This window comes from Falco cherrug, chromosome 1, assembly GCF_023634085.1.
Source record: "Falco cherrug isolate bFalChe1 chromosome 1, bFalChe1.pri, whole genome shotgun sequence".
Classification (NCBI taxonomy): domain Eukaryota; kingdom Metazoa; phylum Chordata; class Aves; order Falconiformes; family Falconidae; genus Falco; species Falco cherrug.
Window position 1 is genome coordinate 122,525,372 of NC_073697.1, and position 12,668 is coordinate 122,538,039.

General features: G+C 37.8%; 1 protein-coding gene across 1 annotated transcript in view; it reads left to right on the top strand.

Moving 5' to 3' along the window:
* The first annotated feature begins 10,279 nt into the window (after positions 1 to 10,279).
* Positions 10,280 to 12,668, top strand: part of ANKFN1 (ankyrin repeat and fibronectin type III domain containing 1) — a 62,312-nt gene continuing 59,923 nt past the window's right edge. The window contains exon 1 of the mRNA XM_014281540.2: positions 10,280 to 10,465. Within this exon, the coding sequence (XP_014137015.2) occupies positions 10,280 to 10,465 (186 nt within the window). The remainder of the gene's footprint in view (positions 10,466 to 12,668) is intronic.

A 12,668-nucleotide genomic window follows, 5' to 3' on the forward strand; every position in this document is an offset into this window, starting at 1 on the left:
GATAATAGGTTATTTGCTATGGATTTGGATCAAGAACACTGGCTGAAGGAACTAGTGAAACATAAGACTCAGATCAATGTCCTTGAGGAAACACAAGAAACCAGGGAATAGGACAGAGAATTAACAAATTGGCTAAAGGGTATGTATGAAAGATGATAGGTACACAAGCAGCCAGAGAGGCAGAAATTGCCAAAACCAGAGCTGGAATTTACTACAGTAGCTTGTATGTAGAAAAGTTTGCAAGAAAGAGTAAGTGTGAGTTCAAAGAAAGATATAGTTTTATAGACTTGTTTTGGGGTTGAAGGTTGGTTTGTGTGTTGTTTTTTTAACCTTTCCCACTGAATACCTTTGGCTATATGAGAAAAACACCCCAATATTGTTTCAAGGAGCAGAGTCACTTTAACCACCTTTCTAGTCACAGTTTTCCAAAATGAGAGAGCACACAGATGTCAGACAGAGTTGGCCTGACCATGCTACTTTGGGAGGGGAGCTGGAGATCCCATTCTCAAGTATCTGACCTGCCTGGCTACATTGCCTGACTCTGGCCATGACAGTGTACAGGATGTCAGATCTGACGTTTGAGCAGTGTTTGTTCTTTCAGGGGGATTATGAACAGTCTAAAATACAACTTTGTCTCTAATGATGATGACAGCTTTGCCATTGACTGATTAGGAAGTAAAGTCAGGTTCCATGTGAAGCTTTCAAATTCCAAATGTTTGAGTGAGTTTCTTTGCTCCAAACTTCCCACCCAGTTTCCAGATTGTTGGTTTACCAAGCGTTTTTTGCAAACTCAGTAGGCATAGTGCTGAAACATAAGGCACTGTAAAATATAGGAATGTTAGTTTCTGTATGTGAAGGACGTGCTTGCTACTGAAATACCATCTGCAATTAAACACTGGATATTGTGTACTTGGGACAGTGTAATGCCTGCGTGTAGCTGCTGCTCCATGGACCGGTCCAGCTTCTGAACTGGGTGAATAAACACTGCCACCTATTGATTGACAAAATGAAAATGAATGTCTTCAGCTGCCCTGAGATTTTATACAGAACAGCTTTGTGAGCTTCTCTCATCTTCTGCATGAGAACAGCCTGTCTCATCCCAGATATGTTACCTGTGTCCAGAAGAAACAAACAGACTTTGCTAACTGGAATTAATAGCCAATACAAAGGGCTGCTTGACTGCTAAAAATATCTGCAGTGGATAAAGCTGAGAACAATACAGGGTAAACATTTTGGTAAATGTGTCAGTCAATCAGCCAACTTGGGTGGCCTCTTTAAATGAAATGTACTGCTAAACATAAATCTTCATAGAAATGTGCAGCTTTACCAACAATAATAATAGCAGCTTGTGGAATCAGCTCATTATGTGTACTGCAGGTAGGTAAACTTTTAAAGTGATCAAACATGGAATGAGCATCTGTCACAACAGGTTAAGTAAGCAGTATAAGTATAGCAAACAAAATATTCTGTTCAACTAGTAAGTATGAAATACAGGCAAGTGAACTAATAAATGGCTGTCATCTTTGAGCCATCTAATGGAATCATCAAAGGCAAAGAACGTGCAGCTTTCTGTACAAGATCAGACTAGCGAACCTACCTGCGTATGTTTTATCATAAACCCTGTTTTTTGTTTTCTGTAGGTCTTTTAGTCTTTTTCATTTGCAGAGCTAGATGTTGGTGCCTCTCACACTTACTTACACACATTCATTCATCAATGGTTTTTCATTTGGGAAATTTATGATTACTTCTCTTACCTTACTGAGTGTTGTTTCATGTTTTCTGGCTTTTGAACAGCTTAATGAACCTAAATTCATATGACAGGAAGATTAGAAATATGTATAAACAAACTGTCTTTCATAGAACTAGTTTGGGCAAGAAAACATCATCTACTATTCTACTAAATAATGTTTAGGTGCAATACAGAAGTACTAAACATTATAAAAATTGAAGTGGCAACTGCAAAAGGTCTACTTTCTACCAAGCCGAAAGGAGAAAGCAAAGGAGAGAAGGGAGAGTACCAACCCGCAATGAGAAATTGATAGAAAATGTTTAAGAATTGACTGACTAGTTTCAGTAAGCTCACTTTAGCTTTTTCCCCTGAAAACAGCTGGAAACTGAGAATTCTTTCACGAGTGAGTACCATAGGTGGGGTCTATACAGACCAAAAAAACTTGATCTGGGATTTTGACTCAGAGGAATCATCCCTATTCAGCACAGCCCTGAAAATGGAATTTTTATGCTTACATTTAATTTTAACTAATTTAGATGCTTCAGATTTTCAGCATGCTTTTTTTCCCAGATATTATCCAAGTGACAGAGGGATTTGGTGGTTTTCAGAAGATTCCCAATCTTCCTTCTGTAGGCAAGGAGCAGTGACCTCAGCTAGCTGTCCTGCAGCCTTCTGACTAATGATCCTTAGAAGCAGCAGAACAAAAGAGGGACTCCTATACATGTACAGCCTGTGATTTTCACAGTATAGGAGGAGAAATGTTGTGTGTAGCATATTGTCACAGCACTTTGTAATCCTCTGCTGCAGCAAAACATGCAGGTAGTTGCATCTGATATTCTTGTTATGTCTTTGAAATATGTGTATATGCAGGTTTATGTATGCACCCACAAATATATGTATGCATATGGAAAAACTTTTAAAAAACGGTTTGGTCTGTATCCAGATTGATTTAAAAAACTCAAATACATACAAATGTCAGGCCCAGAACCAGATTTTTAGCTTCAGCTACTTTGGCAAAAGGACATTATTTGCTATGAGGTACAGTATCCTTAACTGTGTTTTAAAGGGTGGGAGAATCAGACTGGCCACCAGCTTTTGGGAGGTTTCCAAAAATTTTCCAAAAATTAAGCATTATGGCTGAATAAAACTAGTGAAAATTTTTCAGCAGATTGTAACAGTAGTTCTGGTATCCCTTTAAAAACAATAAAATATACATTTTCTGTAAATATTAATAATCATGGGCTGTGACAGACCCAGGAATTAGTGTGCTTTAATTTTTTTTCTATTGCCAGATGTTACATAGGAGTGTACTGGTTACATGAATTTAACCCAGTGGACTGTCCAAGAAGGATAACAATTTTCTGGATTGTTTCACCTACACTGTTTTTAGAATTCTAAGGCTGTGTATGGTTATTCCATATTCTGACTTTGTAGCATCTTTCTGGGTTTCTGTGGGATACAGCATTTGTGGTTTTTGCTCTATAGTAAAAACCCCTATATTCTGAAATATCACTGTTCTACTATTTTGGAAGCTCTTAAATGCAGACATTAAAGGATCTGTTCTAGCCGAGACATAGGCATCAATAAAATACATTTTTTTATTCATTTAATAATCTTTAAGTGTAACCTGTTCGGGCAGGGAGCTTTCAAATGATCTTGCAGATGGACATAGCTATGGATATGGTTGCTGCTTTTGTTGCTATGATTGCAGACAGCTGTAGTGATAGCTTGCTTGAAGAAAGAAGAAACAATACATCACATGCAACATGCATTACTGGACTGAGTGTAGGACGGTGATTTCCCCTCCGCCCCCCCCTTTATTGGTTTAACATAAAACTAACTGCTTTAAGATGGCTATATTAATGTCTTTTTGCTCATACTTCATGGCAAATTAATTACAATTGCAGTTTTGTTTACTCTGTCAGTAATTATTTTTTCTACTTGTGTGCTGTGCTGCTGATCAATTCTAAGGGATACAACAAGCTAAAAGCATACAGAAGTCACGTAATCTTTGACTATGGATGCAACAGCTTTATATATTCATCATTCCTATAGCTACAGAGGTAACTAGTATAGACTTAAGGCACCAAACGTTTTACCTGTGATACAGCACTATTTGCTTTAAATACTGTTTTGCTCTGAGATCTTATCAGTGATCTTGGACTTCAGTAATTGCTAGTAATAAGCTTTTTCATATCTGATCATTCATGCAGTATAAGGAAGAGGTTTACTCATTCTGCCCAGAGGCTGAACCAGCAGAGACAGCAAAGCCAATATGGTTCATTGAACGAAGACAGTGGATGATTACCAGCAACTTGTCACGTTTTGCCTTGGATAGCCTAAGCTGGTAAGTCAAATTTAACTCTTTAATGCATATATTCTTAACTCTTAGTTTAAAGTATAAATTTTTTTAATAAACATATTCAAGAACACATAGTATTGAGTGGTTTCTTAGAAACTGTGTTTTCCTAAAATCTGAAGTTAATGGTTTTACAGCTATGCTGTGTCCTGCTGGTGCACCTGTCTATACAGTGCAGCATGTATGTCACATACAACAGACAGTGATTTATAGTTTAGATTTTTTTCTCTCTCTGCAATATGTTTTTAAAAGGACATGAATATTGGGTCAGTATTAGTCAGTTAAAATGAAAAGGCTTTAATAAGGGTAATGAATTTATATTCCTTTGTATTTGAATTTGGCTGTTAAAGCATCCTGCTGTTGGGGAATAAAACAGTTATTTCAGTGCTTAGAAATGCAAGTAGAAATCTGATCACAAAGATGAAGCTACAGTATGTGCAGCATGAAATGTGTGTTGGAAGACTCTGGTTGCTGGTTTGGTACATGCTACAGCAGGATGACAGTCACACGGACAAGACTTTTGGTGGTTATTTCCAGGGTAACACAGTACTGCTGTAAGTTTTCTGGTTTTTAGTTATTGGAAATGCAAACTACTGTTAATTATAACTAGTTATAAGGGGAGCTGCTGTTGCTGTTCTGTCTAGTTCTGGCTTTTACTGGGAAACCTTGTAACATGCTGCTTACTGTAGTTCTTAACTTGCTGTGAGAATGCTAGTAGGGCTACTCTGAACCATATTGAGATGCCCTTATTGTTTCATTCTGACTATCCTAGGTATGTCCAGAGACTTCCATAGGTTAAAATCTCAAATGGATCTGTTCTGGACATCTCCTGTTTCTAAACCATTAGTCTTGGATATACTGTAACACTTTTGGCTGTGACAATGATATATCCTCAGGCTAAGTGCATTTCAGTTGAGAGATTAGCTATTTCAATCAAGACAATGCATATTTCAGGGTTCTACCCGATCGGTGAGGTGAGGACATGGCTGTAAAAAAATCCAAAATGAATGAATGATTTAAAAAAGGAGCCGGACAGCTCTTACAAAATAGTTTGTCTGTAAAAACAGAATATCAACATACAATAAAAAATAATAAGTTTTCAATCATAGAATCTTGTGAATTGAGCTGTCTAAACTCCTTATTTATTATACATTTTACCCATAATTTTGCCCAATATCTTTTCTGTTGGTGTCCCGGGAGTCATTTCTACAACCTAATAAGATCGCACTTCCAGGAGGTTTTACAGAATATGCAGCTCACCTTTATCTTTTCTTTTATAATTTCATACCTTGTATGTGAGTAGAAAATATGCTAAGTACAATAATATTCAGTAGCATTTTGTATCTTACTGTTTCAGCACGCTGGTAAAAAATGTGGTTAATTTGCATTATATTATGCAACCATATATGTATATATACACACATATATGTAACCAACCTATTGCTTTATTGTTTCACAGTTATTCCATGCACTAATTCAGTTCAGGATATTGACGGTTAGTATACAGGACACATTTACATGTTTCGAGTCATTTGTGATGCACTGATTCTGTGTGGATAGCAGTGATGCCACCTGGTTTATCATTGAATAGCTGCAATTTTTAGTGTTTACTTAGCTTCTCTATAGATTCACCTGCTTGACTTAAGAGAAACTTTCATGAGATTATAAAAGTCTGTCCTCTCCTTACATTAATGTTAGTCTTGGGGATCTGCTCTGGCTGTGTACTGAAAAAGCTTTCATGTGTAACGTGGACAACTTATTGTTACTGTCCTCAGAAGCCATTGTATAAATGGTTAGTAACAGACTGTTTTCTTCTGAATGCATAAATCCTGTTTCATTAACCAGATCAAGGTGAAAAGGACTCCAGCAACTCCTAGGAATTGTAGTCAAACTGTTCAGATAGAATCAATACTAACGGTAATCCATGCCATGGGGAACAGGCCCAAGCAGACCTAGTATAAACTGCTGCTAGGCTTTTCTGGGTTGGGAACATAGGCTAGCAGCCCAATGATACCTAAATTTGTTTTGGTTCTGAGACTACACCAGCATCCTAGAGTGCTGTAACATATTTAGAGAACCTAGCTTCTTTTTACAGCGTATGCATTGAAACAGAGAACTGGCTGCAAACCATTCGGAGTTTTGAATGTGTATTGGGAGATGTGTGGCTAGAACACCCTATGAAACCCTCAGATTTCCTGGAAAATTGTTCATGGACTGAGAGGTGCTTCTCCTTTGCTTGCTCATGTTAATATCATCTCATAAAAGAAAATGGTGCTGTCAAGCTGTTTGGTGTAAAAAGTTGGATTCTGAAAATAACTTGTCCACTTCTCAAGAAAAGCTTGACTTTGACTTTCAAGGCATTCTGTGAAAGACACCTGGGCACCTGATTTTAAGGAGATGGATACAAATAGACTTCCTGCATAGTGAAGGCTGGAGAAGATATTGGGTTTTCCAGGAGTCAGGCTGGCCAAATTTCTTTTTTAGTAATTACTTTAATCCTCGGGAGTATTGTCACAATACTAGTTCTATTAACTACAAGCACTACAGCTTCTATAAACATGACTTTAAATATAAATAAATGCCTCATCACATCAACACCAAAAATTTCCAGCCTGGATCAGCTCTTCTTCAATGGCTGTCCTCTCCACAGGCAACTTAGAGGTTTGAAGTCAACAAGCAGGTAGTTTAGTAAGATGGAAGGAGGACTTTATCAGCCTAGGGACGACTGATAAAGGCATAAGCCATATTAGCTTTAATAACAGGTATTCCTGTTTGGTTTTAATAATACCACAATAGGTATAAGACGTCCTATTAAATAGGTTTGCCTAGTTTACTTAATGTAAGTTTACTAAATGTCTACATAGCTTCTTGCTACGTTTTGGCATACAGGCTTGATGAAGCTTGGAATTTATCCATAATGCAATATTGTCCACTCAGAGGTGCTGAGCCTGTTGCTTTTTAAATAAAAAAACATGTAATCCTGAAGCAAACACAGTGGAATATGCTGAGCTACCTTTGAATTAAGTATTGAATGAGTCTGCTCTTCTTTTTTTGTCCTTGCCTTGATGATATTTCTGTTTGTGTGGTAAATGCAAACTGTTCTCTCTCTCATGAGCTTACTAGTAACTGTGTGGTATTTGGTATTCAATGACTGTACTCTTGGAATCAAATGATTTTGGGAAATTGAAGCTTCCTTTACAAACATGCCTGACATTTATTGGCCTATTTTTATCCACAAATTGGGACTGATTTTTGACCTGTACTTCATTGATTAAAGGAAGAAATTCTTAAGAACAGAGGTAAGAAGAGAAATTTATGTGGGATAATTTGTAGCTCTTGATACCCATAAAAACTGTGGACGAGTTACTTTAACAGAGAAATTATTATACTTGGTAATTTGCTGAGTTTCTTTAAAATACTAATAACATTGAACAGTGGAAGATGGGTAATCAGCTTTGGGGATAATCAACTATCTCTTAAGCTTATTTTGAACAAATATCTGAAAATAAACTGAACTGTTAAATCTATGCTAAACAGAGACAGATGTGAATGGAATGTTTTGACCATCTTAAAAAGAATTTTTTTCATGTTTATACTCCCAAATGGTTGCATGAATGTGTCTGTAAAACAAAAGGCTGTCTTTTAAGTTGTCCCATACTAAAACTCAACACTTTTCAGCAACTGTCATAGAGTAAAACCTAACCCACACTGATTCCAGCATGTGGTTCCAAATAATTCTGGCATGTCTGGAACATTGGCGAGTTGGCATTGGTGATCATACTTTTAGTGTTATGTTCTAGTCTGATGTTAACAAACAACTTCTCATGACAGAGACTTTGATTAAACATATTTTGCTCTGTTCCTTGGTTTCCACTCAGCCTTTCTATCTAGTCTATGCAAGCCTGCTGTTTGGGGCAGAAAATAAAATGCTTTATTTGAAGAGACAGTGATTCCACTTAGTCCTACACTGTAGGCACTGCTGAAATGCATGTAATAATTAAAAGGCAGGATGAATTGCTTGTGTGAGCTTCACTTCACCTTTGAAGTAAGGTAATTCCACAAGCTCAGAGAAAAGCAGTCCAAAATCATGGTAGTATTGTTGCTCCCTGAGACCCAGGGAACTTGTTTCCTCTCATATCCACTCTTGCACGTACGTTTCAGAGATGCAACTCACGTAATTACCTTCTGATTGTGCACCTAATTTAACAAAGTCTTCTCATCATATATGACAATTATGTTGACTCTGTCTCTTTTCATTCAGATTTGGTCTCTCTTCAATACCCTATGAGTCAGAGAATATGTGAGATTATTGTTATCAGATACTTTTGTGCTCAGGATGTGTGCTTCACCACAATTTACAAATGAGACAGGAAGATGTAGACAGCTTACAAGACCTGGGTGGTGTCTTTAATCTTAGGAACCAATTCATGATAACAAGCAGCCTCAACAGCAGGGTGAGCGTTTAGTAAAGAATGCTTTCATAATTGTAAGTAGTTATTAGAGTCTGGTCCTGCAGTCTGATTTGCTTAGATGCAGGCTGAGACCACAAGAACAAAAAGTTACAGGATTTGTATTATAGTACAAAGAATCTAAAACTTACTTCCACAAAAAGATAGTCTGAAAAGGTAGTCAGATTTCCTATTGCAGTTGTGAGGTTTTCTAGGGAGACACTGTCTTATAAATGTGTAAATACCCCTGTCAGGGAAAAAGGAAATATGAAGAAATTGTGCATTTTCGTCACCTTTCACTTATAGAGATCCCTGGGGATTGTTTCCTGTGCTTGCAGTTGAGTCAAATCTGGTTCTTAGTTTCCCTTCAGAAAGGCAAAACTATTCCCACATAAAGTATTTCCAGAGAGCTGAATATTAATTCAATTTTTCCTAATATGGAAAAATTATTGTAATCATACAGCATAGAAACTATTGTTTAATTATGAGGTGATATGCAAATCCTACTAGGCTAGACAGTGTTAAGAGAGAGGGGGCAGTCCCTCTTGGAAGAGTTTTTAGTCTAATTGGACAGGGCAAACAGAGCAGGATAAAGTTACACAATATACAGACGAAACCAGTGCCTGTCCACTAACTGAGGGAAGAAACTGCTCAGTATGAAGCTGGAAACAGCAACAGTTAGAATCACAGATTATTTTAACTGTAAAACATGGGGTGTAAGGGCTTTTTTTGCAATAACATAGGCATGAGTTGGCCATAGGTAGTTAAAACTAAAAATGCATATATGTTTCATTATGCCTACCACAGAGCTTAAACAGATTTTCCGTGTTTCAGCTGTTACTTGCTACAACTTAATGCCTTAGGAGTCTTGGTCACAGAGCAGGTTCCCTCCCTGCCAAATGCTCCTCAAAACTCTAAGAAAAGAACATTCTTTGTAGCAATGAACCTATATTTGGATGGTAACGTGTCAGCATCTGATGCAAATTAAATGTAACTTCACGCATTATTTCTGTAGTAGCTTGCGATGGGTTCAGAGATGAAAAAATATTTTTAATCCAGACATACTTCCCGAGTGAGAAATACTGCTTTGAAAGAGAATCCACCCACCCAGCTGAAAACATCACAGGTCTTTGGAGCACACGGTTTGCTAGCAGATAGTAATGTGGCAAATAAAGCACATCTTGCCACAGTTGTGCTTGTGTCAAACTTAAGTCACTTGACCAGTTAAAAATTTCAGTCCTGTATTGTGTTCTGTAATCAGTTAGATATTTTCCCCCCCTCTCAATTGCTTCAGTTTTGTTTCAAGAAAACCTTGTACTGACAAAATGCAGGTTATGTATATGTTATCCAAATTGTATAGTAACATTTACATTTGGGTGTGTTTGTTTCTGACACCTGTATTACCAGAACTCACTCTGTCAAAAGGCCATTTCCCTCACTAAATTAAACCATTTCTTCTTATACAAATTAGAGAATAGTTCTGAAATGGTCTGGTTTATTTTTCTATCCTTTATTCATCCTCCCCATAGATATCCATGGGACTAATTCCATAAAAAGCAATTTGCCATGGAACAAACTCAAAAAAATGTTTCTGAGTGTTTAAAAACTGTGTGTGTGAAAGTGAATTTTGCCACAGAAGCCTTGCAATGTGCATTTCAATGATACAGTTCTAATCAATAACATTCGCGTAGCAAAACGCTGTTAAACAGCTGTTGTTTTTCTTCTAGAAACTACTAGCTGAAAATGACACAGCAAATGCATAACTTAAGTCTCCTTCAGACTAAAAAGAACAGCGTGCCATCCTCTCCAAATGCTGCAAAGCGGTTGTATCGGAACCTGTCAGAGAAGCTTAAGGGGAGTCATACATCCTTTGACGAAGCATATTTCAGAGCTCGATCTGACCGGCTCAGTCTCCGCAAGACTTCAATGGTAATTACTTGATATTTATCAAATTGCCAGTTTACTGTCCTATTAATCTCCTTAATCGTTTTGCTTTTAATCTGTCAATTTTCATCATCTCACTTTGTTCCCTGACCAGTGCTGTACATTCTTCCCAGGCTTACCATTTATGATCCTGTGTCAAAATAAAGTCAGACCTTCTTGAAGGCTGAAGAAAAGCTACCTTACTCAAGTGATAATGCTTTATTTTAGGAATAAGATCTTAACTTGCCATTAATGTGACAAAATGTGGATTAAATACATATACACAAGTGCTTCTTTTAAAGGAAATAAGTATTTTAAGAAAACTGAAGATGACTATTAAAGTCATCTTTTTTTCCAAACAGTGCAAGTGGAACTTACATGCTGTGACAGATAAATACAAGGTTGTTCACAGACTGTGCTGATGATCGCTAGAGAAGATCATGGAAAAAGGAGATCACGCATGAAGCAGTCTGGCCTGGATTCCCTACCCTAGTCACAGAATACAGCTGGGCAATCTAGTGCCAGTACAGGAAAGTGTATCAGCACCTGCTGGACTTAACACTCACAAGTGCTCCTATTTATGCCAGTGCTGGTGAAGTTACACAACCTCCAGCACATACATTTTGAAGAATGGACTGTGTTGCTGAAGTAATGGCACAGTGTAAGTTCAGTGCACACAGAATCTTTTATCTTTGCTGGAGGAAGATGAACTTGCTGTTGATACTGCCAAAAAAACATGAATTCCCATTTTTCCACAAGTAGGAAGAACAGACACATCCCTCAGCTTCTCTGAATTATTTTGAAGGAAAGAGTTCCTCTCCTCTTCTGAAGAGCCATGACTTATAAGTGTCTGTGAATGCGCCAGGAGACACCTCTTGGAACCATTGTTGCACTAAGGCAGATGCTTAGTGCAATGCAGGACTAAACGCTAAATATTGTTGAGCCAGATAATATTACACTTAGTCAGAAGAAAAAGCACACTGGAATTATATGAATCAATGCAATAATTGAAAATAATTTTTAAATCAATTCAATGACCCTATCCCCTAGGATCACTCTCTTCTTGAACTCAGAGGATCCATGCATGCCCCATGGAAGAGCTAAGCTGAAATGTAGCTTCAGTGCATTAGAAAGTCAAGAGACTGTTGTCCCTCTCCTGTGAAGAAAGACTATGACCTGAAGGAAGCAGGGGATCATGGCTCCTTCCTCTCAGCTCTGCCACAGCCAATACATTTTGATTTACAGGAGAAGCCTGAAACCAAATCGGAGCCCGATAGTGGAGAATAACCTTAGCATAGTAGCCAACAACCGCGCTTCTGAGGTAGTGGGTTTCCAGATGCTTTCAGTTTGTAGGGATCATTTGAATTTGGGTCTCTAAGTATGAACTGTAGGAAAAGATTCTTAAGATGAATTTTTTAGCCACTATCTTTTCTTGCCTTTTCTTTTTCAATTGCAAGCTTGTGTATGGCGAGGTGAGTGAGAGAGAAGGATAAACTAGAGCTGGGGACCATGCCAGAGCAGACTGACATGTAGACTGAATGAATGCCTGTCTGTTAGATATCTTCTGACCAGTGCTTATTGAAATATACACTTCAAATTACACACTTCTTCAAATATGGGGCCTTTTGTCATACTTAACTAATGAGAAGAGAAATTGCAAATGAGAATAGCCCAAAGATTGAGGAGCAGCATATTGCTTTTGTGGCTCAAATCCTCTGCTATTCACAGAGCTAACTACTTAAAATCTCACTTTGTCTTCCCTTTCAGTCAGGTGGTGGGACTTCCTGTGCAATTAGTAATCTTAATTAGGAGTCTTGATTTTATGTTGTGATGTGGATGGTAGTTTAATGGGATATAGACTTGTGTTACTTTTGTTTTCCCCAACCTACTATGCTGTCATGGGAATAGCATGACTCTTGTCACTGCTGACCTACAGTGAGCATAGGTACCTCTCAGTATTACCCATCTGGGGTCTGAGCTGGTGTCCACAACAGTCAGGCTCCCACTGAACTCAAAATGCTTTGGATTCCATTCTATCCATTCTGCCCGGGTTTTTTTCACAGTTTTCCCTAGAAATAAATAGCAAGGAATCCATCAGTGAAAGAGTGGAAATACTCCAGCTCAAGTTTCTAGCTGATGTATTTTCTAATCACTGAGTTTCTGTGCTACAGAGCTAAGTCAATAGCTAAAATCATGTCTCCAGACAAGT